Source organism: Plenodomus lingam (genome assembly GCF_022343315.1).
Source record: "Plenodomus lingam strain CAN1 chromosome Unknown scaffold_20, whole genome shotgun sequence".
In the NCBI taxonomy this organism is placed as follows: domain Eukaryota; kingdom Fungi; phylum Ascomycota; class Dothideomycetes; order Pleosporales; family Leptosphaeriaceae; genus Plenodomus; species Plenodomus lingam.
In genome coordinates, this window is record NW_027093974.1 from 821,074 (window position 1) to 844,071 (window position 22,998).

Consider the following 22,998-nt stretch of genomic DNA (forward strand, 5'->3'; position numbering starts at 1 on the left):
TTGGGGTTGTAATAATCAATCTTGAGACCACCGGTAGCTCTTGTGTGGCATGAGAGGCGACATTGCAATGCTTGGACCCATAAAAACATGATGGCAGGCGTCATCATACAGCATGTGTACATGCGACTTGCTACAGGCCGCAGGTAGTTACACCAAACTGGTTTTATAAAGGTGTACCGGGACACCCACCACATCAAACGTCGCTCGCGCTCTTGCATGCTCAAGCTTTTTCAACACCTTTCACCAGAATTAGTCGAGGATTGGCATCACGATGTTATTGCCGATTGTTGCACTCGCCCAACTCTTCGCGACTGTGCTGAGTGCGACGGTGGTCGCGCCCAGTGCATGGGATTTCCAATACCCATGGCCACTGCACTACTACAGCTTCACGTCGCAGCGGGCGAACCTATCCATGGCTTACATGGACGTCTTACCCGTCAATTCCACATCCTCTATTGATGCGACAATCGTCCTTCTCCACGGCAAAAATTTCTGTGGCGCGACTTGGGAGGACACCGCAAAACGGCTGTCTTCGCGGGGCTACCGGGTTATCATTCCTGACCAGATTGGCTTTTGTAAGTCATCGAAACCGCCAGCATATCAATTCTCGCTACAGCAGCTGGCTCAAAACACACGGCTCTTACTGCAATCACTCGGGATTGAGCGAGCACATGTGCTGGGTCACTCCATGGGCGGCATGCTGGCAGCCCGCTTCGCGCTCATGTACCCCGACATCACTTCCCACCTCATCATGACCAATCCTCTCGGCCTCGAGGACTGGAAAGCACTCGGTGTTCCCTGGAGATCACTGGATTTGCTTTATCAGTCCGAGCTTGCAACCAATTATACTTCCATACGCACCTACCAGCAAGCCACGTACTACGTCAACACCTGGAAACCAGAGTACGATGTCTGGGTCAACATGCTCGTCTCTCTTTATCAGGTTGCGGGAGAGAATGCGACGTTTGCTTGGAACATGGCCCAGACTACAGACATGGTGCTTACACAACCTGTGGTATACGAGTTCGAGCTCGTCAAGGCAAAGACGCTGTTGATGATTGGTACCAAGGATACCACCGCCATAGGCAAAGCGTGGTCTCCTCCTAAAGTGCAAAATGTGCTCGGGAAATATGAGGTCTTGGGGAAGCAGGCAGCGTCGAGGATTCCAGGGGCGGAATTAGTGGAATTCAACGATCTTGGCCATAGCCCCCAGGTTCAGGATAGTGAGCGGTATCACCGGGAATTAATCTCATGGCTGGATCGTACAGGTTAGGTTTGTGTATGTCCGGACTGTACAAAGTGTAGCAAGGAAATCTTAGGGAACGGTCAGTCTCTAGCAGGTTTATTTGGTGGGCTATAAAGAATGGTCGTCCAGGACCACGCTTGCTGAGAGAAGGACTGCGTTTTGATTCGACTCCAGTACCATCCATGATTTACAGAATATTCGGGAAGAGGACCTTGCCGATGGACTACACAGAGGTAACAAGTGCACCTAATCAGACCCCCTTGCACAGTTTATGGACCGAATTCTGTCCAATGGTATTCTTCAAATCTCGTGCCTCTGTGCTTAGTTTATCGGTACACTAGTTAAGACTGAGATGTACACTACATAATCGATCTATACAGAGCCCTCACACGCCCCAATTAAACCATCAGGCGGTCAAAGGAAGCTTAAGTGGTTCACGCGCTATGTGAACTCCAATCACAAACAAACTGCAATCGTAGGTGTGGCTTTCACAGTTACAAAACATTCGTTTCTACGGAAACGGTCTCCTGTACACGATTCAAAAATAGCTGACGTTCTCTTCATTTCCCACTCAGATCCATAGAGAAGAGACTCGAGTGTTATTTGCATATGTCCTTATTTCCAGCAAATGACGATAGCAACGTCTCAAACGCGAATGTACCTACAACGCATTAGCGTCGTGACTAGCAAGACTTCTACCAGAAGCATTTCCCCTCCAAATCTCTACCATGCATCTCAACTAAATCATGCCCTCGGATTGGGCCATAACCAAAGCAAAGCCCACTGATGCCGACACGATAGCTTCGCTATTCGCACAATCCTGGAACTCACCGTTCACGCAACTCCAGTTTGGACATGTCGATCCGGCCACCTTGGCTGCTGCAATGTCGCCTGCAATTGCGCGACAGACAAAGCAGTCGCAGATGATGATTGCTGTAGCACGAGATGGAGAAACAGGAGCAGCCCTGGCAGTCGCACAATGCTCTTTCGCTGCTTCCGATGCTTTGGACACCAACGCTTGTCAGTCGCAGCAGGAGATGGACGACATTGAGGACTTTGAAATGAGATATAGTCTTCCACAGGAAAGCAACAAAGACCTTATCTTGGAATTCACCCGGAGCCTAAGGCGTCTGAAGCATCAGGTTTTAAAGGGACAGCATCACTTGTTGCTGGAGAATTTGGCAACGCATCCGGATTATCGGGGGAGAGGCATGGCGAGTCACTTGCTTGAGTGGATCTTTAGCCAGGCTGATGCACGCAAGTGTCCGGTGTATCTCAACACAGAGAACGATAATCCCGCAATCAAGCTGTACGAAAGGATGGGGTTCGAAAATGCGGGAACCTATACCGTCAGCAATCTTAGTAGATTTGTGCCCAAAGAGGATCTGGACAGGTATTCATATGGACCGGATCATACTATCGTCGCTATGGTACGAAAACCCAACGACGGGAAATGAAGAGCAGCTGTTCGGTGTCGTTGTGTGGCCAACTGGGTTTCTCTTTCATCATGTGATGGTGTCAAGTCTGAGGCGACAACAAAGCCATGTCATAGAACACATGGAATTTTCGGTTTTCACATTTGAGGATACAGGACAATGACATCTTTCTCTGGTTTTCGAACACTCATGGTACAGTTCCGACATGCTACCGTACGGCTCATCTAACGCAACTTCTGCAGAACCACATCGCCGACTATCCCACTTCACCTCATACTCACAATACAGTCGGAATAACATGTCAGCACAAGGACTACGAGGTTCCATACAGAGCAATACCGTTTGCCAAGGTTTGCGTCAACAACAACAATAAAGCGAGTGAGGTGTAGGTAAACGCCGTCACCTACTCTACATCGCAAACGGGCGCTCAGTGCCATGATTCTCAATAGCCAGTCCCTTCCCATCTCAACACAAAGCAAAGCTACGCTACAATCCCGTGCCTTCCATATTCAGTCCCATTCACCCCAGCCTTCCATTCATTGATCTCACCCACGCTGCCTTTGTCCCTTTGTCCACTCGAACAAGCAAATCGCCCCAACGGGATAGCATAACAGCCCCAATCCCAGAAAAGTCTTGCTGAATTAAAGCCCCATCTCATTGTCCCCCATTGTGACATTTGGTGTCAGTGCGCACAACCAACCAGCCACGTTTTTTTGGTATTCCCATTATTCTCTTGAGAAAGAAGGGAATCGGAGATGACAGGCGAATAGAGTTGGGGAACACGGTCCCGCATACACTTTGCTGCACATACCAGGTCTTACAGCTATTGTTGCGTCACAATAGTAGCCCCGTGCTGTTGAGCAAACGGGCAGCTTGAGGGCTGTGTATAAGAAGCCCCCCACTCTCGTCCTCTGCCGCTCTTGTCTGTTTCCTTGTTCCAGTGTACTATACTTTGGATTCTTACATCTTGAACGAGAATTGACTCATTTTATTTTCATCTGTTCGGTTTGTCATTGTCGGATATCAAAGTTTGACAGCATACGACGGTTATAAACACAAGTCACAACACTGCAACACACAACACACAACACACAAGAAGGCTCTAATAAAAGACGTCTCTACATCACACGACGTCCATCCTCTCTCGCCACATCTCCACATCACACAACACTCATCTCTTTCTCGTCACATCTCCACACAACACAATGTCTTCCTCCTACATCCCAGCAACCAACTCCCCATCGCCCACCGAGGTCGCAACCCCATCTCCATCACCTCGGCAGCCTCAATTCGAATCACCTCCCCGCGCCGCCGACGCCTCCATCCTCGCCTCCGCCCCCGACGACGACGATGAGATACCCGTTGAAGACTTCCCGCGCAGCCTCTCCCCCTCCCAGCGCATCACCATCATAGTGCCCAAGCCCCACGAAGCCGTCCCCATCTGGACCGAAAACATCGCCGTCTTCTTCAACAGCCCGCGCTCCTTCACCTCCATGATGAAGCTGCCCGATCCGCAGGTCGATCCGGCCTTTTACGCGGCAGCCTGCGATGTCATCCGCTCCTCCAACTGGCGTCTCGATGCCCACGGACCGTACCGCCAGTCGCTGCAAAAGTCCCATCTCAAGCAGCTCAAGCGCAACTGGCGCCAGAGCTACCCAGATGAGGCCAAGTACCCTTTCCCTGCGGACCCGCGTGTCCTGTTCGTCAAGCTGAATGACGCACACCCGCTGGACGAGGACGAGGGCGTACGCAACACGACGTGGGCCCGGGCCTGTGAGGAGTTTGATCGTGTCAAGGGCGACACGTTTACCAAGAGCAGCTTGCTGCGCAAGACGAGGGACGATCACATTCGCGAGAACAAGATGGAGGGCCAAGGGGTCGAAGGCGAGGACAAACTCCAGGTTAGAATGTACGTCCGATACCTTGTTTGGCGCGAACACAGCGCGGCCAAGAAGGCTAGGACGACGGATACCCAGCCCAGTCGTAGGGAGTTGGAGGCCTACTTCAACAAGGCCGAGGTGAAGAAGAATGGGGCGACGCTGGCGAACATCTGCCATGAGTTCCCCGATGCGCGGGATATGCAGATGCTGGTCTACCGCATCGAGCAGGTTGCGACCCTGACCACCCGGCCCTCCACCAACGACCACAAGAACCCCGTCGAGGCCGTCTACCTCCCCAAGGAGACTCGACCCCTCCACAAAGGCCTCGTCAGGGCCGCGGTCAAGGAGATGTTTGAAGATGCAAACGTCCTCCCCATTGAAGCCCGCACCCAAATACCCGCAAGCCTCATGGACTACGCCGACACCCACCGCACCAGCATCCTAGAAATCCTCCAGAGCATGACCAAGGCCAACCGGCATGGCGAGTCGTTCGCCCTGTTGACTTACACAGGGCCATCGCTTGCAGACTTCTACATGGGGATGGGCCAGGTGAACGGATACACGCTGGACGACCTCCACGTGCACTTTGCCGACCACCTCTTCAACTATGAGGAGTTCATGGAACCGTTGGTCAATCTGCTGTACGAAGACAGCACAGACGGCCTGTTTTACTCGCGCTTCTTCGAGGATGGAGGGCTGGTGCGGGATGAAAAGCGGAACAAGGCCTTGCGGCTGAGAGCTCGAGTCTTGCAGATGCTGGACAACGCTCCTGAGGCGTTTGGCAGCCTCATGGACGGCGTTGCCAGCTGGGATGCAGAGACTGAGCAGTTTCTGCCAAAGGCTGTTCCGGCGACGGCACCAGCGGCACCCTCCACGCCTTCGAAGAAGCGGTCGAGAGATGAGGAGACGGTAGAGGCGGGCCCTTCGAGCCCCAAACGTCCTCGAACCGAAGAAGCTCAGCCGGCTGAGCAGGATACCAGGGAGGAGAAGAAGCAATGCAGAGGGCTTACTCGTCAGAAGAAGCGATGCAAGCTGCAGGGTAGGTGCCTCGTAAGGGAGGACTACTATTGCAGCAAGCATAGGAAGAACTGAGAGTCAGAGTCAGCGTTGTTTCGATGAGTCAGAGGATTAGTAGCACCTGGCGGACGGCATAAGCATCCTTGTGTCATGATCTAATTTGTATTTTATTAATTATCATGTCTTTACATCTGTGATACTCTTTAGCATGTCACATGCCCCATTCGTACTACATCAGACTCGCAAGTGACTCTACTGACGCTAGGTCCAAATCCATTCTAGCCGCCGTTGATGACCCAAGATTCAACGTATAGCGAAATAAAGACGCCAGGTGAACACCATCCATCTCTATGAAGGCGTTATGCAGAATATACAAGAAGATACTAGGTAATTAAAAGGCATAAGTTGCAATCGATCAGGTCAATAAGACTAGCCAGAACGATTACATGATGATTGAGGGAGCTGGTAAGGGGGTCAGCTTGGACACGCATGAGGATGCTTGGGAGTGAACTTACTGTCTACGTTCTGCTTGATGGACTTGTGCGGTAGGACGGATCCACCGTTGACGTAGACCTCGTCACCAATGGAAACATCGTCACCCAAAACCGTCACGTTTTCCAGACGCGCCCACTTGCCAACGGTGCTGTTCCAGCCGACAATGGTCGACTTGACCCAAGCGTGATCCTTGACACGGCTGTTCTTGAGCAGCACACATCGTTGGAGACGAACACCATCTCCAATGACAACGTTGGGACCAATGGTGACATTGGGTCCAATGCGGCAGTTCTTGCCAATCTTGGCGGATGGGTCAATGAGGACATTGCCGCCGTAGACATAGGGCTCCGACGCCGGTGTCAGGAGCTTTGAGTTCTTGCGAGCGAGGGATGATAGGTAGAGACAAGTGCCCGACAAAAAGTCCTTTGGCTGTCCGACATCCATCCAGAAGCCCTCGAGATCGAAGGAGTGGAGCTGGCCATCCTTGACAATGGCCGGGAAGGTCTCCTGCTCAATCGAAGTGGGCCGCAATTCTATGCGCTTGAGCACGCTAGGGTTGAGGATGTAAATACCGGCATTGATGCGGTTACCGACGAATTCGACGGGCTTCTCGACGAAGCGCTCAATCTTGGAGGCCGATCCTGGCTTGTGCACCACGACACCGTACTTGGAGGGCTCCTCGACCTTTGTGACGACAATGGTGCCCTCGTCGCCGTGGTTCTTGTGGAATTCGGCGAGTTGCTTGAAGGGGTAGTCGCATGTGACATCGGCATTGAGCACGAAGAAAGGCGTCTCATCCTTGCCTAGAATGTTTTCGGCAAGCTTGAGAGGACCAGCGGTGCCCAGCGGCTCAGTCTCGACAGAGAATGTGATTGTGACATTGTACTGCTTCTCGTACTATTGGTGCGATTAGCAGTAGCGAGACATGGTAGCGAGGCATGAGGAGCATACCGTCTTCAGGGCCTCAGCCATGATCTCAGGGCGGTAGTTGACGGCGAGTACGACATCGGTAACGCCGGCTGCAGCAAGGGCCTCGATCTGGTGCTGGATCATGGGCTTGTTGGCAAACTCGACGAGCGGCTTGGGGTATGTGAGAGTCTGGTGGAGGCGTCAGTCGTCAGTCGGGGTGGGTTGCAGGAAGGGAAAGAGCGATGGTAGTCCCCCTGCTGTTCGTGGGCATTGGGCCCTTGTGTCTTCCGGTGAAGGAAGGGACGAGGGAGGGAGGGAGGGAGGAAGGGCCATTGCGCCTTCTGTGAGCAGCCGTGACAGGCGGTGAGGGGTGAGGGAAAGGACAACCACCTACAAGAGGACGCAGACGGGTGCCGAAGCCGCCGACAAGAATGATGGCTGCATTGGTGTTGTCAGTCGCCGATTGTCATGTCCTATGTGTGAGGGCTGCTGCTGACCTTTCATATTGGTAGTAGATGAATATGTGGTGTGTTGTGTGTGTGTATGTGTGTGTGTGTGGGTGGGTGTGTGTGTGTGTTCGAACGGGGTAAGAATTTATCGCAAGTGGTCTAGGGTCCAATCAAGAATGGCTTTCTGCAATTGGCCGTCTGGAGCTGCGTGTAGTAGGAGCGTGTAGAGGATGGCGGGGTAGACAGGGGCTTTGCAGTTGTATCCCACAGATAGTGTAGATGGAGACAAGCAACGATGGTGAATTGGCAAAGGGAAAGGAGGGCAGTCGGGTGCGCTCAGGGTCAATAATTAAAAAAAAAAAAGGGCTGAGGTTGGGGGAGGAGGAAGGCCAGGTGGTTATAAGCAGATGTGTAGGGTACTGGTACCGACAATGTATGGCTCGCGGCATCGTTGGCTCAGGGCTGGTGGAGCTCTTCCTCCCTAGCTAGCTTTCTCTAGCCTCTCTAGCCTTCGCCAGGGTCTAGTTTGCCCTGGCAGGCTGGCGGCTTCCCCTTTCTTGCCCCTTGGCATACCACCCAACTTTGCCCGGCCCTGCCCTGGCTGTGACTGCGCCGCCTTCCAGACCATGGCATGGTTCAGAGCCGAGTGCCCTGATCGCTCACCCTATCCGCTGCTAAACCGAGCCTCTTTGGCCCATGGCATGGCTGGCATCACTTCGTATAACAGTCCTGTGTTGGTACATACATAGTAACACATCAGCTGCTCTCTGTACAAGAGAATACCGTGGCATGTACTGTACGCAGTGGACACGCAACCCAACCCGCGTCCAACCCCATAGCCCGACTCGAGCCACACCAACACACACACACACACACACACACACTCTCTCTCTCTCTCTGCCTTGCTCCCTTCCCACCGCCAAATGGCCTCGCCTGTTGCCCCCCCCCCGTTTGGCCACGTGCATGCTGCTGCTAATTGCGCCGCCTCAGACATCAGAATCTTTTGGTCACGCACCGTCGCTCTGTCCACCCTATGCTGACCGCATCCATGATCCTGCAAAGCCGCTGCGAGACCGTGCACTACACGGGGGAGATTGTACAATCGCCCTCCCGTTCGCCCTCGGCTTACTGTGTCCTGCGAGCGGATGAAACATATCTGTTGCTACTCCTCTTGCTGCGTACCACGAGCAATGGAGACATCGAGTCCCTTGAACATGGCCAAATTCTGCAGTATACTTGTGCGACGTGGTGCAAGTTGGCCATCTCTACTTACCAAAACCAGAAACTCCAACCTGACCATCCATCGGCTGTTCTCGTTCCTTGCGGCCGCAACCTCGTCTTTCTCACCCCCTCTCCAACCCTACTCCCACGCTTCCACATGTCGGGTCGGTTACGGCAGGACAAAGGATCGCTTTTCGCCTGTGGGCCTTTGGTTCGCATGAGTTTGTGCGCATCCACCATGCCGCCACTACGCAGTCTGCGTGGGCGAAGCACCTTGGCCAAAGGTAAACTCTCTCGTCCACTCCCACTTCCCGCCATTGTACCTCCATAGATCGAGCCCAAGTGCACTGCCTTCCTCCCTTCTCCGAGAGAGCTCCTTGCCGATGGTTTCAAATGCACTCTTTACTCTCTCCCCGTCATCGACTTTGTTCATAACGGTCCAATGAGGGCGAAATCCTCCTGCATCCTGTTCGCTGAGAAAAGGCTCCCACTGCGATTGGAGCTGGCAATGCACATGCTTCAACTTGTTGTATCCCACGTCGACATTGACTCCGATTCCCTTGCGCATCCGAAAAGGTTTGCCGGTCGACACAGCAAACGGCTGAATGCTGAGGGACATTTGAGATAGACCTTGCTCAATCATCGCCAGCTGAGAGTGCGGCAGCGCATGAAAGAGTGTCAAATGTGCTGGAATGTGGTTCAGCCTCTTGGGGAAGTGCTGCTTGCGCATCTGATTCATGGGTCTTGCCAGAGAGTTGCTGATCTTCACGGTGAGTACGTACACCAGCTCTTCTCCATGCTCGGTTTTCGGCTTGTGCTCGTCGCGTGAGCGTTCCACTTCCCCAGTAGGTCCAGGTTGATAGGCAGACGTCTTTTCTTCACTCCTTACTGCCTTGTTTGGCCAATCATGAGAAAGCGTTCCCGATTGGGTTTCAATACCAGGGCGTTGGGATCTTGTCGGACCTCCGAGGGATGCACGAGATCCGTAATCTGTCGATATCTGGGCTTTGGCTTCAGGTTGCCGATGTGTTCCGCTCGGCCTGCTGACGACGGCAGCATACGAGACTCCAGGAGTAGGCATGGCAAGGTTGGCGAGAGGGCTCAAGTTTCTACTGCAAGGCCGACGATATCTGCGGCTGCGCATCAAAGAGTGTAAAACACGGTACCCTCAGAAAGTACAACAGACGCGATGAGCTTCGAAATGGCATAGGGGAGTCATGACGAGATGCATACTGTGCGCAAGGTACTGTGTACGTCATTCAACAACGGCCGCTAGTATTCTGCCCACACTCGCATTGATGGGGATCCGATGGAAATGCACCAGTATCCATCGCTAAACAAGACAATTATGTTCAGCCACAGCTACTGGCGTGCGATGAAGTGTGGCTCGTACTGTGCGAATAGGTAGGGTAGTTCATGACCATTAGAGTGCCAAGAGCCCAAAGAGCAGAGATGGGTCGTATGGACATTGTATGGCACACCCGAAGCTACCCAACTCTTTAAATCAACGTCTGCTGGTGACTTGCCATTTTCCAGGCTCCACCCTCATGGTCCTGAGAGCCCTCCAGGACCCATGCACTGGAGCAAATGGCGCGAAAGGTCTCCTTGTTCCTCGTCGCTTCCACGCGGTAATAAATCAATGCGCTGTCCCTGCCCAAGATAATAACCTCATCGTGGCGAAGTGTATACCTGTCCCACGGTATAAAATCCGGGCCCTGCAGCATCTCCTGGACCGTCGGCGTGGAGACCGATGTAAGTATGAGATCTCCAGGAAATATCATCACCGGGTTGCTGGAGAGATGTGGGAGAAGGCTGGGGCCGGAAGTGCATAGCGCAGCCCAGGCCGTGCGCTCCATGTTGCAGATGGCCGCTGTGAGCGATGGGTTGGTGAGAATTGGTGTAGCCATGATTAGATTGGATATCTTCCTTTTTGCTTGCTTTTCTTGTGATTGACGAATGGAGTGAGTAGTATTGCTGTTGGATTGCGCGGGGGGGGGGCTACCCTGGGAGTTATTGCATCTTCATTGTTGCAAGCAGGCGGTGGCGTTGTTATGACGGAACCTGTTCTCATGCTTCATGTCCTCAATGAGGAGGATGGTGCTCTGTTTCCTGCCGTTCAGATGGTGCGCGAGTGAGTTCATGCCTTCAATGCTCTACTCTGTACAATACTGTACTGTACGGTCCATGTGTATATGTGCGCCACTCTCATTGCCTCCATACACAGAACCTGGCTCGGACTTGCGGTGATGGATGCCATTCGGCGCGTCTTCGGGGAGAAGTGAGTTGACCGACGTCACATGGTCCGGGCGCGATAACGAGCGGGGAAGCTGCGAGGCTGGAAGCAGTCGCGGCCTTGGAGACAACAGGCGTGGCCACATCGCCACGTTGCCACCGAGACGAAGAGACTGTGGAAGAGGCTGAACAACCTCAATACCGTACTTCAGCGCAAGCAGGTGAAGACTGCAAATTGAGAAAAAGAATGTAAAAATGCGTGACGCAAAGGCGCAAGCTTGCTGCTTTCGAAGCACCCGGAACGTTCCTGTCCTGTTGGCACGGGCACGGGCGCCTTCACGCGATTAGTCACCGCCGCTGGGTGAGTGCACTGCCACCTGATTGCCTCGCTCCATATAAAGACGCTGCCACCGCCTCTTCACCACAGATCTTCTCTTCCTCACACCACTCACACCCTGAACTCCTTGCTGCTCGCAACACACAGTACACAACACCCACCCACCCAAGTATTCAACACATTATACACACGAGCAAAGATGCAGATCTTTGTAAAGACCCGTACGTTCTCACCTCCACCCTCTGACTGTATCCGCTTGAGACACGCATGCTGACCGCTTCTTCTTTACAGTGACCGGCAAGACCATCACCCTCGAGGTTGAGTCATCCGACACGATCGACAATGTCAAGAGCAAGATCCAAGACAAGGAGGGCATTCCCCCAGACCAGCAGCGCTTGATCTTTGCCGGCAAGCAGCTTGAAGACGGTCGCACCCTGTCCGACTACAACATCCAGAAGGAGTCCACTCTTCACTTGGTCCTTCGTCTGCGCGGTGGTATGCAGATCTTTGTCAAGACCCTCACTGGCAAGACTATTACCCTCGAGGTAGAGTCATCCGACACGATCGACAACGTCAAGAGCAAGATTCAGGACAAGGAAGGTATTCCTCCAGACCAGCAGCGCTTAATCTTCGCCGGCAAGCAGCTCGAGGATGGCCGTACCCTCTCCGACTACAACATCCAGAAGGAGTCTACTCTTCACTTGGTTCTTCGTCTGCGCGGTGGTATGCAGATCTTCGTCAAGACTCTGACCGGCAAGACCATCACATTGGAAGTCGAGTCCTCAGATACCATTGACAACGTCAAGTCGAAGATTCAGGACAAGGAGGGTATCCCTCCAGACCAACAACGTCTCATCTTCGCTGGAAAGCAGCTTGAGGATGGCCGCACTTTGTCAGACTACAACATTCAGAAGGAGTCCACCCTGCATCTCGTCCTCCGTCTTCGTGGAGGTATGCAAATCTTCGTCAAGACCCTCACCGGCAAGACCATCACATTGGAAGTCGAGTCCTCAGATACCATTGACAACGTCAAGTCGAAGATTCAGGACAAGGAGGGTATCCCTCCAGACCAACAACGTCTCATCTTCGCTGGAAAGCAGCTTGAGGATGGCCGCACTTTGTCAGACTACAACATTCAGAAGGAGTCCACCCTGCATCTCGTCCTCCGTCTTCGTGGAGGTATGCAAATCTTCGTCAAGACCCTCACCGGCAAGACCATCACATTGGAAGTCGAGTCCTCAGATACCATTGACAACGTCAAGTCGAAGATTCAGGACAAGGAGGGTATCCCTCCAGACCAACAACGTCTCATCTTTGCCGGTAAGCAGCTGGAAGACGGACGGACTCTGTCGGACTACAACATTCAAAAGGAGTCGACGTTGCACTTGGTGCTCCGCCTCCGTGGTGGACAGTAGACGTGTATATGCTCAACGATATCATGGTTATGGCGTTCTCTGGTATGATGGCGCGGGTTCTCTGAAGGAATGAGATTTTATTCGTAGTCGGTGGCTGCTAGAAGCCATGATGAATGCAAAAAGAAGCATTGGCCCCACGGGCTGAGCCATCTGCGCTCAAAACTCGTTTGTGCCCTTTTTGTTACTGTGACGTGAAGTTTTGCCAGACGGGCTCGTTGAGCAGGCTGATGTGATTGATTTGACTGAACACCTTGATGGTCGATACCTTGTTGGCCCAATGTTGGCTAACTCGACGCGTCTCCACTCGTAGCCGTAGCTACCTCCCCCACCACTTCCAGCCTCACGTCCACGTCCACATTCACACCTACGGTATACGTTATGTATTATGCATTACATTTTATACATTGTATCCTATTGTATACCCGCCCAGACAAGCACGTCCAAGCATCCACAGACACAAACACGAGTACAAACACGAGTACAACACCCAGGTAGTCCACTCACTCCACTGGAATCCATCAACGATATAGCACTCATGGCCATGGGCGTGGAGTCGAGTCGAGTCGAGCGGACAATCCTGGCGTTTAGATCACCGCCACTACCACCCCCACAAGCAGCAATAGATAGGTCCAATACAATACCATACACCATCATCACTCACCCGCAGATCCAGATATCCCATGATCCAGAGCCCCCAGCTCGCGCAAGCATCCCTCCTCGACCAGCATATGTGCAACGTAGCTGCAAAAGCCCAGGGCGGTCGTGGCCCATGTGCGCGTACATGCACTGTACACGCAGAGTAAGCCCGGAAAATCTCCAAGCAGGAAGCGGAGACGAGTCCAGAAGACGCAGGATAAACGGGCAAGGGGGTTTAGTTTGCCTGATGGGCAGGAAAACCAGGGACACGTAGCGTTTGTGATTTCAACTTGGATTTTCGATTGAAATTTTGATTTTGATTGATCGATAGATGTAGTCATCTGCCTCGGAACCCATCCTATCCCAACCATCCATCCATCCATCCAGTTATCCCGTTATCCAGTCCCAGTAAAAAAGACAGACGGTCAGACAGCCAGACAGCCAGAGACAGCCAGCTAGATAGCCAGACAATGGCCAGAGGTACGTTGGGGCACCACAAGCCCCAACCCCCCAACCGTGCTGTGACCAATAGTAAGAAAAACGAGAGGGTAAAAAAAGGGGATAAACCAAGGGGATTTTGCCCAGCTGCCGAACAAACCCACATCTCCCTTACCCATTGCGGCTCAGAAAAATCCGCTTCTCTTTTCACTCTCACTCTCACTCACATACACTCTCACTCTCGCTCGCTATGCCAGTAACACAAATCGTCAGAAAGGAAAAAGAGGAAAAAAAAAAGGACAAAAGTAGAGAAAAGATGGAAAATAATAGAGTCAAAAAAATAAAAAATGGAATCAATCATGTGAACATGATGGTAGGAAACAACACACACACGCACACAGACAAACATCAACATGCCCATGTTGAATGTTGGGTGGGTGTGGCATACCATCATCTCCCATGAGGATGCCCGTTTTACAATATATGTGAGATAAATATCAGACGAACAGGATCTCAACCCCGTTCTGTTCTCGCCAAATATCAAGTCGTTTGTGTCGTGGCCATGAACCATCGTGGACCATCGTGACAGCCGTGCAGAAAAGAGTCTTCAAATAGAAGAATCAAATGACATGTGAGGGAAGAAAAAATAGGTCCTCGTCCTCGTAGAGAGTGTATAATAGTTGGGATGATGCGTGGGCAACCAGATCAAGATGATGGCTACCCCATTAGGTAGCTACACTAAATGATAGTATAACAGTCGCCGTCTGGTAAATCGCAAACAAATGCAAGCAAGTCGTTCATCGTTTTGGGTCGTCAGCCGTAATTGCGCAAATATTGGACACGTAAGTTCAGTTCAATAATCGTGGGGGGGTGTCGTGGAAGCAAGCTGGAGGGTGTGTCGCTGATGATGACAGGTCCAAAGGATAATGTCAAAGTGGGAGACCAGCAGCGTGAAGACGAGTATTTTCGGCCGTGGATATGCAATTTTTTTGAGAGGGGGGGAAGTCCCATGTCCCCCCCCTTTAGTTGGCTCGGATGACGAGCTTGGAGAGAAACTTGTTCGACAACGAGTCAAAATCTTGACGGTCGAACTTGCAATCACTCCTAGAACGTAGGTACGTTTCTGAACGCGTTAGATGGATACACACTTATCGAAGCACTGTGGAACAAGCATACCATATTTAGTCACGTGTGCGCGAACTTCAGTCATGGCGTCGCAGACTGCGGGGTTGGAGTTGAGCAGCTGGTGGTGCTTGCGGGTATCCCATTCCGTGAAGACTGGGAGCTTCTGTGAGATGGCCGAGAATAGGCCAACGATGACACCGACCGGTGTACCTTCCATCTCGGAGCAGAACTTGTTGACGGCGCCGACGTCTGGGACACGGTAATTGCAGTCAAACTGGATCAGCTCCCAGACGGCCAAAAGAATAGCAGCCAGCATGAAGATGGTGGGCCAGTTCTTCAGTTTGTCGCCGCTGTAGACGGACTGATACAACGAGGAGAGCTCCTCGAGAACGTCCTTTTGCAACTCACGCCACATGTCGGCCAGGGCACACTTGACCTGGAAGTTGATCATGACGGGGGCGACAGTCTTGCCGCAAAACTTGGACTGCTGGTCCTCCACCTTGCCAGGTGTGTTGTCGTCCTCACCAATGCCCTCGACCATGGTCACATGGAGGGTAAGGTTGTAGGCGAGCACGAGCTTGAGCGCCTTGCGGATGACGGGAAGCTTCTCACGGCAGTAGAAGCGGTAGGCCGTCTTCAGCAGCTCGGTGACGAAGAAGGTGCCCTCAAAGTACTCGTCGACGAATTGCTCAAAGCCGCCGTCAATGTGACGGTCGAGGTAATCGGAGAGCATGGCGCGCGAGATGCCTTCCATGCCGGCCGAGAGCTTGGCCGTGTTGATCTCAAAGTGAAGGCCGTTGAGCGTCTCGTGCCAGTCGACACCAAAGCACTTTTCGTCGCGGACGTAGACCTCACGGGCCATGATGGGTAGGTAGTGGCCGTAGCCGTGCGTGACGTAGATCATGCGCTCCTGCGAGGCGAAACCCTTGATGTTGCCAATGGAAAAGCCGAGGCTGACATGACGCTCGTAGTCGGCCTTCCAGTCCTTCATGAAGTAGGCAATATCCTTGATGTCGATGCGCGTGCAAGGGACCTGCCACAGGCGGGCATGCGACGGCTGACAGCCAGCACATGGGTCGCCCTTGTCGCACGTCTTCTTGAGGAACTTGCAACGGAGGCAGGCGCGCAGCTTGCGGATCTCGTGGGCCTGTTGGCGCTGGTCAGGACGAAGAGGACCCCGCCGTCTGCCCACCCGCTTCTCGCCCGTGACGTCCTTTTTGGTACTGTGGGCAGCCGTCTTCTTGACAATCGTCTTGGCGGGCTTTGCGCCGGCGCCGGCGGGCGACTTGCGGCGGCGGGCAGGCGGCGAGCTTACGGCCGACGAGGTGGGCGAAGCGGTGCTCGATGACGACTGCTTGATGGGCATCGGCTCGACGCGGGCCATGGGCGGGCTGACGGACTGGTTGGGGGAGATGTAGGTGGCGAAGTCGTGGTCGGCCATGGCCAGGCCGTGGGTGTGGTGGCAGCTGTCCGAGTGGGTGTGGGAGTAGTGCGACGAGACGAGCTCGAGGGTGTTGTCCGTCTCTGACTGGGGCGAGTGCAGCGGGTAGTGAATTTCCTCGAAGCTGCCAATCGAATTGGCCGAACGCGGCAGATCCGAGTGGTTCGACGTGGACGAGTCCGAGTTGGTGCGAATGTGCAGCGACTGGGCTGGGTTGAAGACAATGGCCGACGTGTCGGAGAAGTCGTACGAGCTGCGGTGGTTGACGCCCACGTCGACCCAGCCGTTGTCGCTACTCGAGAGCGAGCGGATCTCCATCCACTGCTCGCCTGGGGAGCCGCCGGTGGAGACGCTGTTGGTGGCCGTGTGAGGGCCAAAGTCGGCGGTGGTGCCAGTGGGCATGGCGCCAAAGTCGGTGTGGAAGTCGCCCATGGTGAAGGGCAGGGTGGTGGGCATGAAGCTGAGCGGTGCCATGCTCATGCTCGTCATCATGGCAGCCGACGCGTTGAGGTTGAACTCGACGGGCGACTGTTGCAGGGCTGCGCCATACTCGGTGAAGCCATAGGTGGGATCCTGGAGGAAGGCGCTATTGTTGGTCGTGTTATTGCCGTTAGCACCGGTGTCCGTGTTGGTGTTGAGGTTGATCCAGTTGGCCAGCATTGGGTTCATGTGCTGGAGGGCTGAAGGGAATGCCATTGTGCCCATGGAGGCCGCCATGGACGCGGCTGTTACCGGAAGCGAGACATGGCCGGCGGAGGAAGGGGCAGCGCCCGTGGTATAGCGACGTTGGTGTGGCTGCTGCGACTGCTGCTGGTGCTGGTGCTGGTGAAGCTGATTGCCATGCGAGCCATCATGGTGTTGGTGTTGCTGGCTACTGTGAAGCGGGCTGTGTTGATTTTGCTGGGACGGCGTCTGATGCTGCTGCTGCTGCTGCTGTTGTTGTTGTTGCTGTTGTTGCTGTTGTTGCTGCTGCGACATCTGCTGCGGCATCTGCGACATAGATTGGGCCGAGGGCGACAACAGCGGCCAGGTCGAGGTGAAGTTGTACTGGCGGTTGGGGTCGAAGTTGGGATCAAAGGCCCCGTCCACGCCGTACAAGGCAGAGTCAAAGTCGAGATTCTGATTCTCCATGGTTGGATAGCCTGGAGGGTTGAATGGGTTGGATTGGGAGGGGGGGGGGGGGGAGTTCGAGGATGGGCTCCTGTCGGCCAGTCTGAGGCTGGACAGAGGGACAGAGAAGGGCAAAAGCGGTCAGACTTCCTTCTTCCCCAGCGGCAGGCCGGGGCAAAAAAAGGGCAGCAAAGTAGCGGTGAGGGCAGGTGCGACTCGCATCCCCACACTTGCCAATCGCAGGCCCGCCGTCTGGGCCGAACGGAGACTAGCGGCACAGCCGTGGCGCCAGACGCACGCCAGACGCACGCCAGTCGGGGGCGCTTTTGGGGGGCTTTTCAACCTTGGAACCGGGCAAGGCTTTGGGGGGGCTTTGGTGGCTTTTTGGTTGCTTTGGGGAGGGGGCGCCAAACTTGGCAAGCAGCTCCACTGCAGCGTGATCATGCCTACCATCTACCATCTACCATCTACCATCTACTAGCATCCTAATGTCTATCTATAACCTCCTACTACAGAGTATGAATGGACCTAAGACTACACAGCAGCATGTACCTAGACACCACCTTTTACTACCCAACCCAGTCTCACCATGCAAGTCCTTGTCCATGTAGTATGTACTGCCCTCGACTTAGCTAGGAGCAAACAGGATGCGTGCGGAGCCAAGTAGAGGAACACCATCTGGACAGGACCTGCTTACAAGGGGGTTCGTTCGGTTCGTCATTGATGTGTGTGTAGGTTGCCTGTGACTGTCTGTTCAGTCTGTCCATGTGTCTGTCTGTCTGTCTGTCTGTCTGTCTGTCTGTCTGTCTGTCTGTCTGTCTGTCTGTCTGTCTGTCTGTCTGTCTGTCTGTCCGTGTCTGTCTGTGTCTATCTGTGTCTCTCAGTCTCTCAGTATCTGTCTGTCTGTCCGTGTCTCTCAGTCTCTCAGCATCAGTCTCTCCCTTGATGGTTTGGTGTGCACCCGGTAGATCTACGGCCGAGGAGGTTTCTGACTCTTGAACTCCTGAGGGACCAGCCTCTTCCCGCCGCACATCATCTACTCTAGGCACATGGAGTACTGTTAGCTCACGACTAGACATCTCCCCGCCCCTCGCCAGCAAGCCTGGACTGCACCTGCAACCTGCACCTGCAGCCTACATAGTACATACATAGCACATACATAGCACATACATAGTACATACATAGTACATACGTAGAGGGTACATTCTGGCACTGGCACTGGCACTGGCACTGGCAACTGACACAATCAACTAACCAACCAACTAACCACAACATGCATGCTCACCACCACCATCCACGCCCAGTCCCTGTCAGCCAAAAGCGCGCGCGAGAGAGAGGAGGAGGACGACGACGACGACGAAATGGTGGAGAATGTGGAAGGGGGGGGACACTGGACTGACTGGACACGCAAGTCTTGCGCCTCGAATGGGCCCTCTTCGGCCTCCTTCTCCCCCAATCATACCCTGATCAAGCTCCCCGCATCCACAGTTGTCGCCATTCCCATTCCCCCCTCCATCGCCCCATCGCCCATCCACCTATCCGCCTATCCGCCTATCGCTCGCCACCACCACAAACACCCACATCACTAACCCGTCCCATCACTCATCCTTTCCACCCCCCGTTCGAGACCCCGTTCCGCCATCCCCCGAGAGAAGAGCAGAGGGGCTGGGTTCGGCCATACTACTCGCCTCACTGCAAATCACTACTCTAGATCTAGTGTTCGGTGCTGTCTGTGTAGAGTAGAGTTAGTACTCTACTCTACCATGTACTGTATGTATAGAGTTGGAGTAGGGTACCGCCGGTTGACGGTCGAGCAACCTCGTCTAACCTGCTTCAACCACCGTACCTACTACTCTACTACCACTGTGCCTACGACTACCAACACGCTCACCCCACCCATCCTTGCCCCTTCCAGCCCATGATCCATGTGCTCTGACCACTGGACAATACCATGTCTGCATCGACGTCAGCATACTGCATCCTGACAGACTATTGTATATCCTAGACGTACCAAACTTTGTCCCGACCCGACCATCGACTTTCCCGCAGCATGAGCCTGCCAAACCCATCCCCATCACCACGTCTCCCAAACCCAGCCAGGTTCCAGGCTGGCACTCTGCATTCCGCTGCACTCTTCTCGGAAGCGGGAACACAACGCATGTCATGCAGCGCGTTCTGTGCAACAACGTTGGCACAATTGTCCCACCTCGTGCTTTCGCCTTGCGTCCTCCACCATCCTGTTCCTGTCACTGGCCACGATGGGACCATGGAGTACTCTACTCTAGTAGACCATCCCTTGCCCAGCCACCCTCATGGATACAGGTACATAGTATCGTGTACTGTCTCCCCATCCTGTACTCTAGTATAGTCATGTATAGGTACATTGCCTCGGACTCGCCGACCAACTCCGTCACACAGTTCCGACATCATGGCAACGCAGACACACCACATTGCATACTTGCTAATATCTCACCACCTCATCTCCCCAGACCCAAGGCGGCTAAGCGAGCTGTTACAACCTAGTGTGCTTCGCAGGTCACATCTTGATTAGCTCGAGGTCCATCTACCTATCCTATCCTATCCTATCCCAACACCCAACACCCAACACGCTAATCAGGTCATCACATTCAGACAGCTCCTCTACTTACGCAGAAACTCGAGATCTGATAACCATAGCATACAGGAGGGAGTCATCTCCCACACATATACCCGTCCACCCGCCCTGTTGGCTTCAAAAACAGGACATCATGACGCAGACCATGACCACATCTCTCATGGAGCCGCCCCCTGGATCCCCATTTTCAAATGAAACATCAGCATCATTGCCCTTATACAACCCAACATGAACTTCTTTTTACTTGCCTAGACTCGGACTGCGGAGAGCAACGCTTCCCCCACAGCCGGACTCCGAGCTCCACGATTGTCTGCCGTGTCTTGTGAAACGTGAGCAGAACATCACTTCGCGGGGCAGTAGTATACAACCTCCCGCTTCTGCATTGTGACCAGCTGTACTTGTTTTGCTCCCTCTCACCTCATCCTGCTCGCCCCACCCATTCTACACTTCGATCCCTACCCTCGCCGTCATCCTGGCCAGCACCCATCATGGCACACATCGGAGCTCTTCCCAAAATCCATCGCTATATCACAGCCCACAACAGCCAAGGCAAAGCCATCTTCAGCAAAGCTTTTGACGAGGAGAGCAAAATGAAACCAAATGACGACGGCCTTGCCTTTGCACTAAGCTACACCACAAAGGGCTTCCCTGTGGAAATGAATGAAGACAAGGATCTAGACGTGTACGGAGACTACCTCAAAAGCCCACCAGGCCTCGCAGTTTCGGGCGGCACCGTCCTTCGTCACGTCGACATTCCTCCCAGCACAAAGTGTACCATGCACCGGACCGTGAGCCTGGACTATGGCTGCGTGCTCGAAGGCGAGGTCGAGCTGTTGCTGGACAGCGGAGAGAAGAGGTTGATGAAGAGGGGAGATGTTGCCATCCAGAGAGGGACGATGCATCAGTGGATCAATCACAATGAAACCGACTGGACGCGCATGTTGTTTGTTCTGCAGGAGAGTAAGCCCGTGCAAGTGGCGGGCACGGCGATTGGCGAGGAACTGGCAGGCATGGCCGGGGTGCGGCCTTCGGATTAAATTGGGGTTTTGTATATAAGCAGCTGCTTTCGTGAGAGGAATAACGTCCAATATTCTATTCATGAAGTAGTGTGTACAAGTGAAGTGCGGTTGGCGAGCCTTGGTGGTCGCAACTTAAAGGTCCCCTCATTGGTTCTACCGTACCTGCTACCGGTACCGTACCTAACGATGTTAGTGTCCGACTCCCGTGTCGCGACTCCCGCCAAGGGGAAAATCTTGGGCTACATCCATCGTCATCCGCCCTACCTACCCACTGCTTTCAGAGCAGTGCTACTACCTGGTGACAAAGCGATAGTCTCTGGATCAAGTACGTGAATGACTGGCTCACTCTCGCACAACATGCGGTGATCTGATCTACCTTGTTCCCGTGGCTGCAAAACCAGACGAACAATACCAAGCAGTGGCCAACAAGGACGGCATTGTTAGCAGCAGCCTATCACAGCCGCGCATCTGGATCCTGACCATATTGGGACATCTGAGGGCACATACATCAAAGAGATGGCTCTCCCTCTACGAGACGGAACCAATACGCCTGCGACGCCTCGCCTGCAAGAAATCCTGCCCCCAACCAACCGTGTCGAGGAACTTTCAAGCACAGACGACGACGAGTACGAAGACATGGGCCCTGTCACGATGGAAGAGCAGGCCAACATTGCGTACCTTGAGTCTGTGAGAATACCAATCAGAGACGCATATGCCACCGAAACATCGATTACGCAGGATGAGACGGAGGAAATCATCCTTCCCTATCTGGAGGGCAATCCAAACAACTTTTCACTCAACTCCAAAGGCATTCCGGCCTTGCAACGTGAACGCCATGTTTCCATGTTGAGGAAGATGCTGGGTGATTATCCTGGCCAGTTTGCACTGATGGATGCGTCTCGACCGTGGATTATATACTGGTGCTTGCAAGGGCTGACGGCCCTGGGCATGGACATATCCGAGTACCAAACCAGAGTCGCGCACACATTCTCTCTAGCCCAACATCCTGACGGTGGCTTTGGAGGAGGCTACGGTCAACTTCCCCATCTAGCATGCACCTATTCTGCAGTACTCTCTGTCGCAATGGCCGGCGGCACGGAGACCTACAATATGATCAATCGCAAAACACTCTGGCACTTTCTTGGCCGTATGAAGCAAGCAGACGGTGGCTTCACCATGGCGGAAGGCGGCGAAGAAGACATCCGTGGTGCTTTTTGCGCCGTAGTCGTACTCTCTCTTCTCCATCTGCCTCTTGACCTACCGCCCGAGTCACCAGCACGCAAACACGGTCTGAGCAAATTCACCGACGGATTGGGAGACTGGGTATCCAAATGCCAGTCCTGGGATGGCGGCATCTCCGCCGCACCTGGAAACGAGGCACACGGCGCGTACGCATTCTGCGGTCTCGGCTGTCTGGCCATCATCGGACCACCAGAAGAAACACTGCCAAAATATCTAAACCTCCCCCTTTTGATCCACTGGCTCTCGTCCCGACAAGCCACACCCGAAGGCGGATACAACGGCCGAACGAACAAGCTAGTCGACGGCTGCTACTCCCACTGGGTAGGCGGATGTTGGTCGATTGTCGAAGCGGCCGTGACAACCGGCCTCTGGAACCGCACGGCACTGGCCCGCTACATTCTCGCCTGCTGTCAGGAGAAGAAGGGCGGGCTCAAGGACAAGCCTGGGAAATACTCGGACGCCTACCACACGTGCTACAATCTGGCCGGCCTCAGCGCGGCCCAGCACAGGTATGCGTACGATGGCAATGTGAACAAGGGACTGGGTACTGGCGCGCTCGGTGCGCCCTATCACTGGAAGACGGAGGGCTTGTACGAGGCAGAGGATAGTGTTTGGGATGATGGTGATGTGGTTAGATCTGTGCATCCGGTGTTTGTCATTCCCTACATGGCCGTCTACGAGTGTCGGAAATTTTTCGAGGAGAAGGTTGGGTTTTGAAACGAACCCTGCTAATTCA

General features: G+C 53.8%; 13 protein-coding genes across 13 annotated transcripts; 7 read left to right on the top strand and 6 right to left on the bottom strand.

Annotated features, from left to right (window-relative positions):
• Positions 1–271: 271 nt before the first annotated feature.
• Positions 272–1,273, top strand: IAQ61_011260 (uncharacterized protein; the record flags this gene model as incomplete). The annotated part of the gene is made up of 1 exon (XM_003843761.1): positions 272–1,273. One exon carries the CDS (start codon positions 272–274, stop codon positions 1,271–1,273), a length of 1,002 nt encoding a protein of 333 aa, XP_003843809.1.
• A 719-nt stretch (positions 1,274–1,992) lies between these two features.
• On the top strand, positions 1,993–2,703 carry IAQ61_011261 (uncharacterized protein; the record flags this gene model as incomplete). Its single annotated transcript, XM_003843762.1, has 1 exon — positions 1,993–2,703. One exon carries the CDS (start codon positions 1,993–1,995, stop codon positions 2,701–2,703), a length of 711 nt encoding a protein of 236 aa, XP_003843810.1.
• A 1,184-nt stretch (positions 2,704–3,887) lies between these two features.
• Positions 3,888–5,654, top strand: IAQ61_011262 (uncharacterized protein; the record flags this gene model as incomplete). The annotated part of the gene is made up of 1 exon (XM_003843763.1): positions 3,888–5,654. One exon carries the CDS (start codon positions 3,888–3,890, stop codon positions 5,652–5,654), a length of 1,767 nt encoding a protein of 588 aa, XP_003843811.1.
• Positions 5,655–5,727: 73 nt separating this feature from the next.
• Positions 5,728–7,487, bottom strand: MPG1 (mannose-1-phosphate guanyltransferase; the record flags this gene model as incomplete). The annotated part of the gene is made up of 7 exons (XM_003843764.2): positions 5,728–5,770; positions 5,840–5,962; positions 6,026–6,041; positions 6,095–6,971; positions 7,026–7,172; positions 7,378–7,421; positions 7,481–7,487. The coding sequence occupies 7 exons, from the start codon at positions 7,485–7,487 to the stop codon at positions 5,728–5,730; spliced, it is 1,257 nt and encodes a 418-aa protein (XP_003843812.2).
• Positions 7,488–8,900: 1,413 nt separating this feature from the next.
• IAQ61_011264 (uncharacterized protein) lies at positions 8,901–9,734 on the bottom strand (the record flags this gene model as incomplete). The annotated part of the gene is made up of 1 exon (XM_066099122.1): positions 8,901–9,734. One exon carries the CDS (start codon positions 9,732–9,734, stop codon positions 8,901–8,903), a length of 834 nt encoding a protein of 277 aa, XP_065950641.1.
• A 418-nt stretch (positions 9,735–10,152) lies between these two features.
• On the bottom strand, positions 10,153–10,560 carry IAQ61_011265 (uncharacterized protein; the record flags this gene model as incomplete). Its single annotated transcript, XM_003843766.2, has 1 exon — positions 10,153–10,560. The coding sequence occupies one exon, from the start codon at positions 10,558–10,560 to the stop codon at positions 10,153–10,155; it is 408 nt and encodes a 135-aa protein (XP_003843814.2).
• An 861-nt stretch (positions 10,561–11,421) lies between these two features.
• On the top strand, positions 11,422–12,637 carry UBI4 (Ubiquitin; the record flags this gene model as incomplete). Its single annotated transcript, XM_066099123.1, has 2 exons — positions 11,422–11,433; positions 11,540–12,637. 2 exons carry the CDS (start codon positions 11,422–11,424, stop codon positions 12,635–12,637), a joined length of 1,110 nt encoding a protein of 369 aa, XP_065950642.1.
• Positions 12,638–13,548: 911 nt separating this feature from the next.
• IAQ61_011267 (uncharacterized protein) lies at positions 13,549–17,493 on the bottom strand. Its single transcript, XM_066099124.1, has 2 exons — positions 14,888–17,493; positions 13,549–14,834 (listed from the first exon to the last, which is right to left on the bottom strand). Exons 1-2 carry the CDS (start codon positions 17,406–17,408, stop codon positions 14,734–14,736), a joined length of 2,622 nt encoding a protein of 873 aa, XP_065950643.1. The 5' UTR covers positions 17,409–17,493; the 3' UTR covers positions 13,549–14,733.
• Positions 17,494–18,019: 526 nt separating this feature from the next.
• IAQ61_011268 (uncharacterized protein) lies at positions 18,020–18,466 on the bottom strand (the record flags this gene model as incomplete). Its single annotated transcript, XM_066099125.1, has 1 exon — positions 18,020–18,466. The coding sequence occupies one exon, from the start codon at positions 18,464–18,466 to the stop codon at positions 18,020–18,022; it is 447 nt and encodes a 148-aa protein (XP_065950644.1).
• Positions 18,467–18,664: 198 nt separating this feature from the next.
• On the top strand, positions 18,665–18,976 carry IAQ61_011269 (uncharacterized protein; the record flags this gene model as incomplete). The annotated part of the gene is made up of 1 exon (XM_066099126.1): positions 18,665–18,976. One exon carries the CDS (start codon positions 18,665–18,667, stop codon positions 18,974–18,976), a length of 312 nt encoding a protein of 103 aa, XP_065950645.1.
• Positions 18,977–19,388: 412 nt separating this feature from the next.
• IAQ61_011270 (uncharacterized protein) lies at positions 19,389–19,655 on the bottom strand (the record flags this gene model as incomplete). Its single annotated transcript, XM_066099127.1, has 1 exon — positions 19,389–19,655. One exon carries the CDS (start codon positions 19,653–19,655, stop codon positions 19,389–19,391), a length of 267 nt encoding a protein of 88 aa, XP_065950646.1.
• An 834-nt stretch (positions 19,656–20,489) lies between these two features.
• IAQ61_011271 (uncharacterized protein) lies at positions 20,490–21,038 on the top strand (the record flags this gene model as incomplete). The annotated part of the gene is made up of 1 exon (XM_003843770.1): positions 20,490–21,038. One exon carries the CDS (start codon positions 20,490–20,492, stop codon positions 21,036–21,038), a length of 549 nt encoding a protein of 182 aa, XP_003843818.1.
• Positions 21,039–21,206: 168 nt separating this feature from the next.
• Positions 21,207–22,979, top strand: IAQ61_011272 (uncharacterized protein; the record flags this gene model as incomplete). The annotated part of the gene is made up of 2 exons (XM_066099128.1): positions 21,207–21,345; positions 21,481–22,979. 2 exons carry the CDS (start codon positions 21,207–21,209, stop codon positions 22,977–22,979), a joined length of 1,638 nt encoding a protein of 545 aa, XP_065950647.1.
• Positions 22,980–22,998: the final 19 nt, after the last annotated feature.

What these genes read in the sequence shown, in the direction of transcription:
- IAQ61_011267 (XM_066099124.1), bottom strand. Translation starts at nt 17,408, where the DNA reads ATGGAGAATCAGAATCTCGACTTTGACTCTGCCTTGTACGGCGTGGAC. An exon ending in CGCACACGTGACTAAATATG is followed by an intron (nt 14,835 to 14,887) that starts GTATGCTTGTTC and finishes TAACGCGTTCAG; the next exon opens with AAACGTACCTACGTTCTAGG.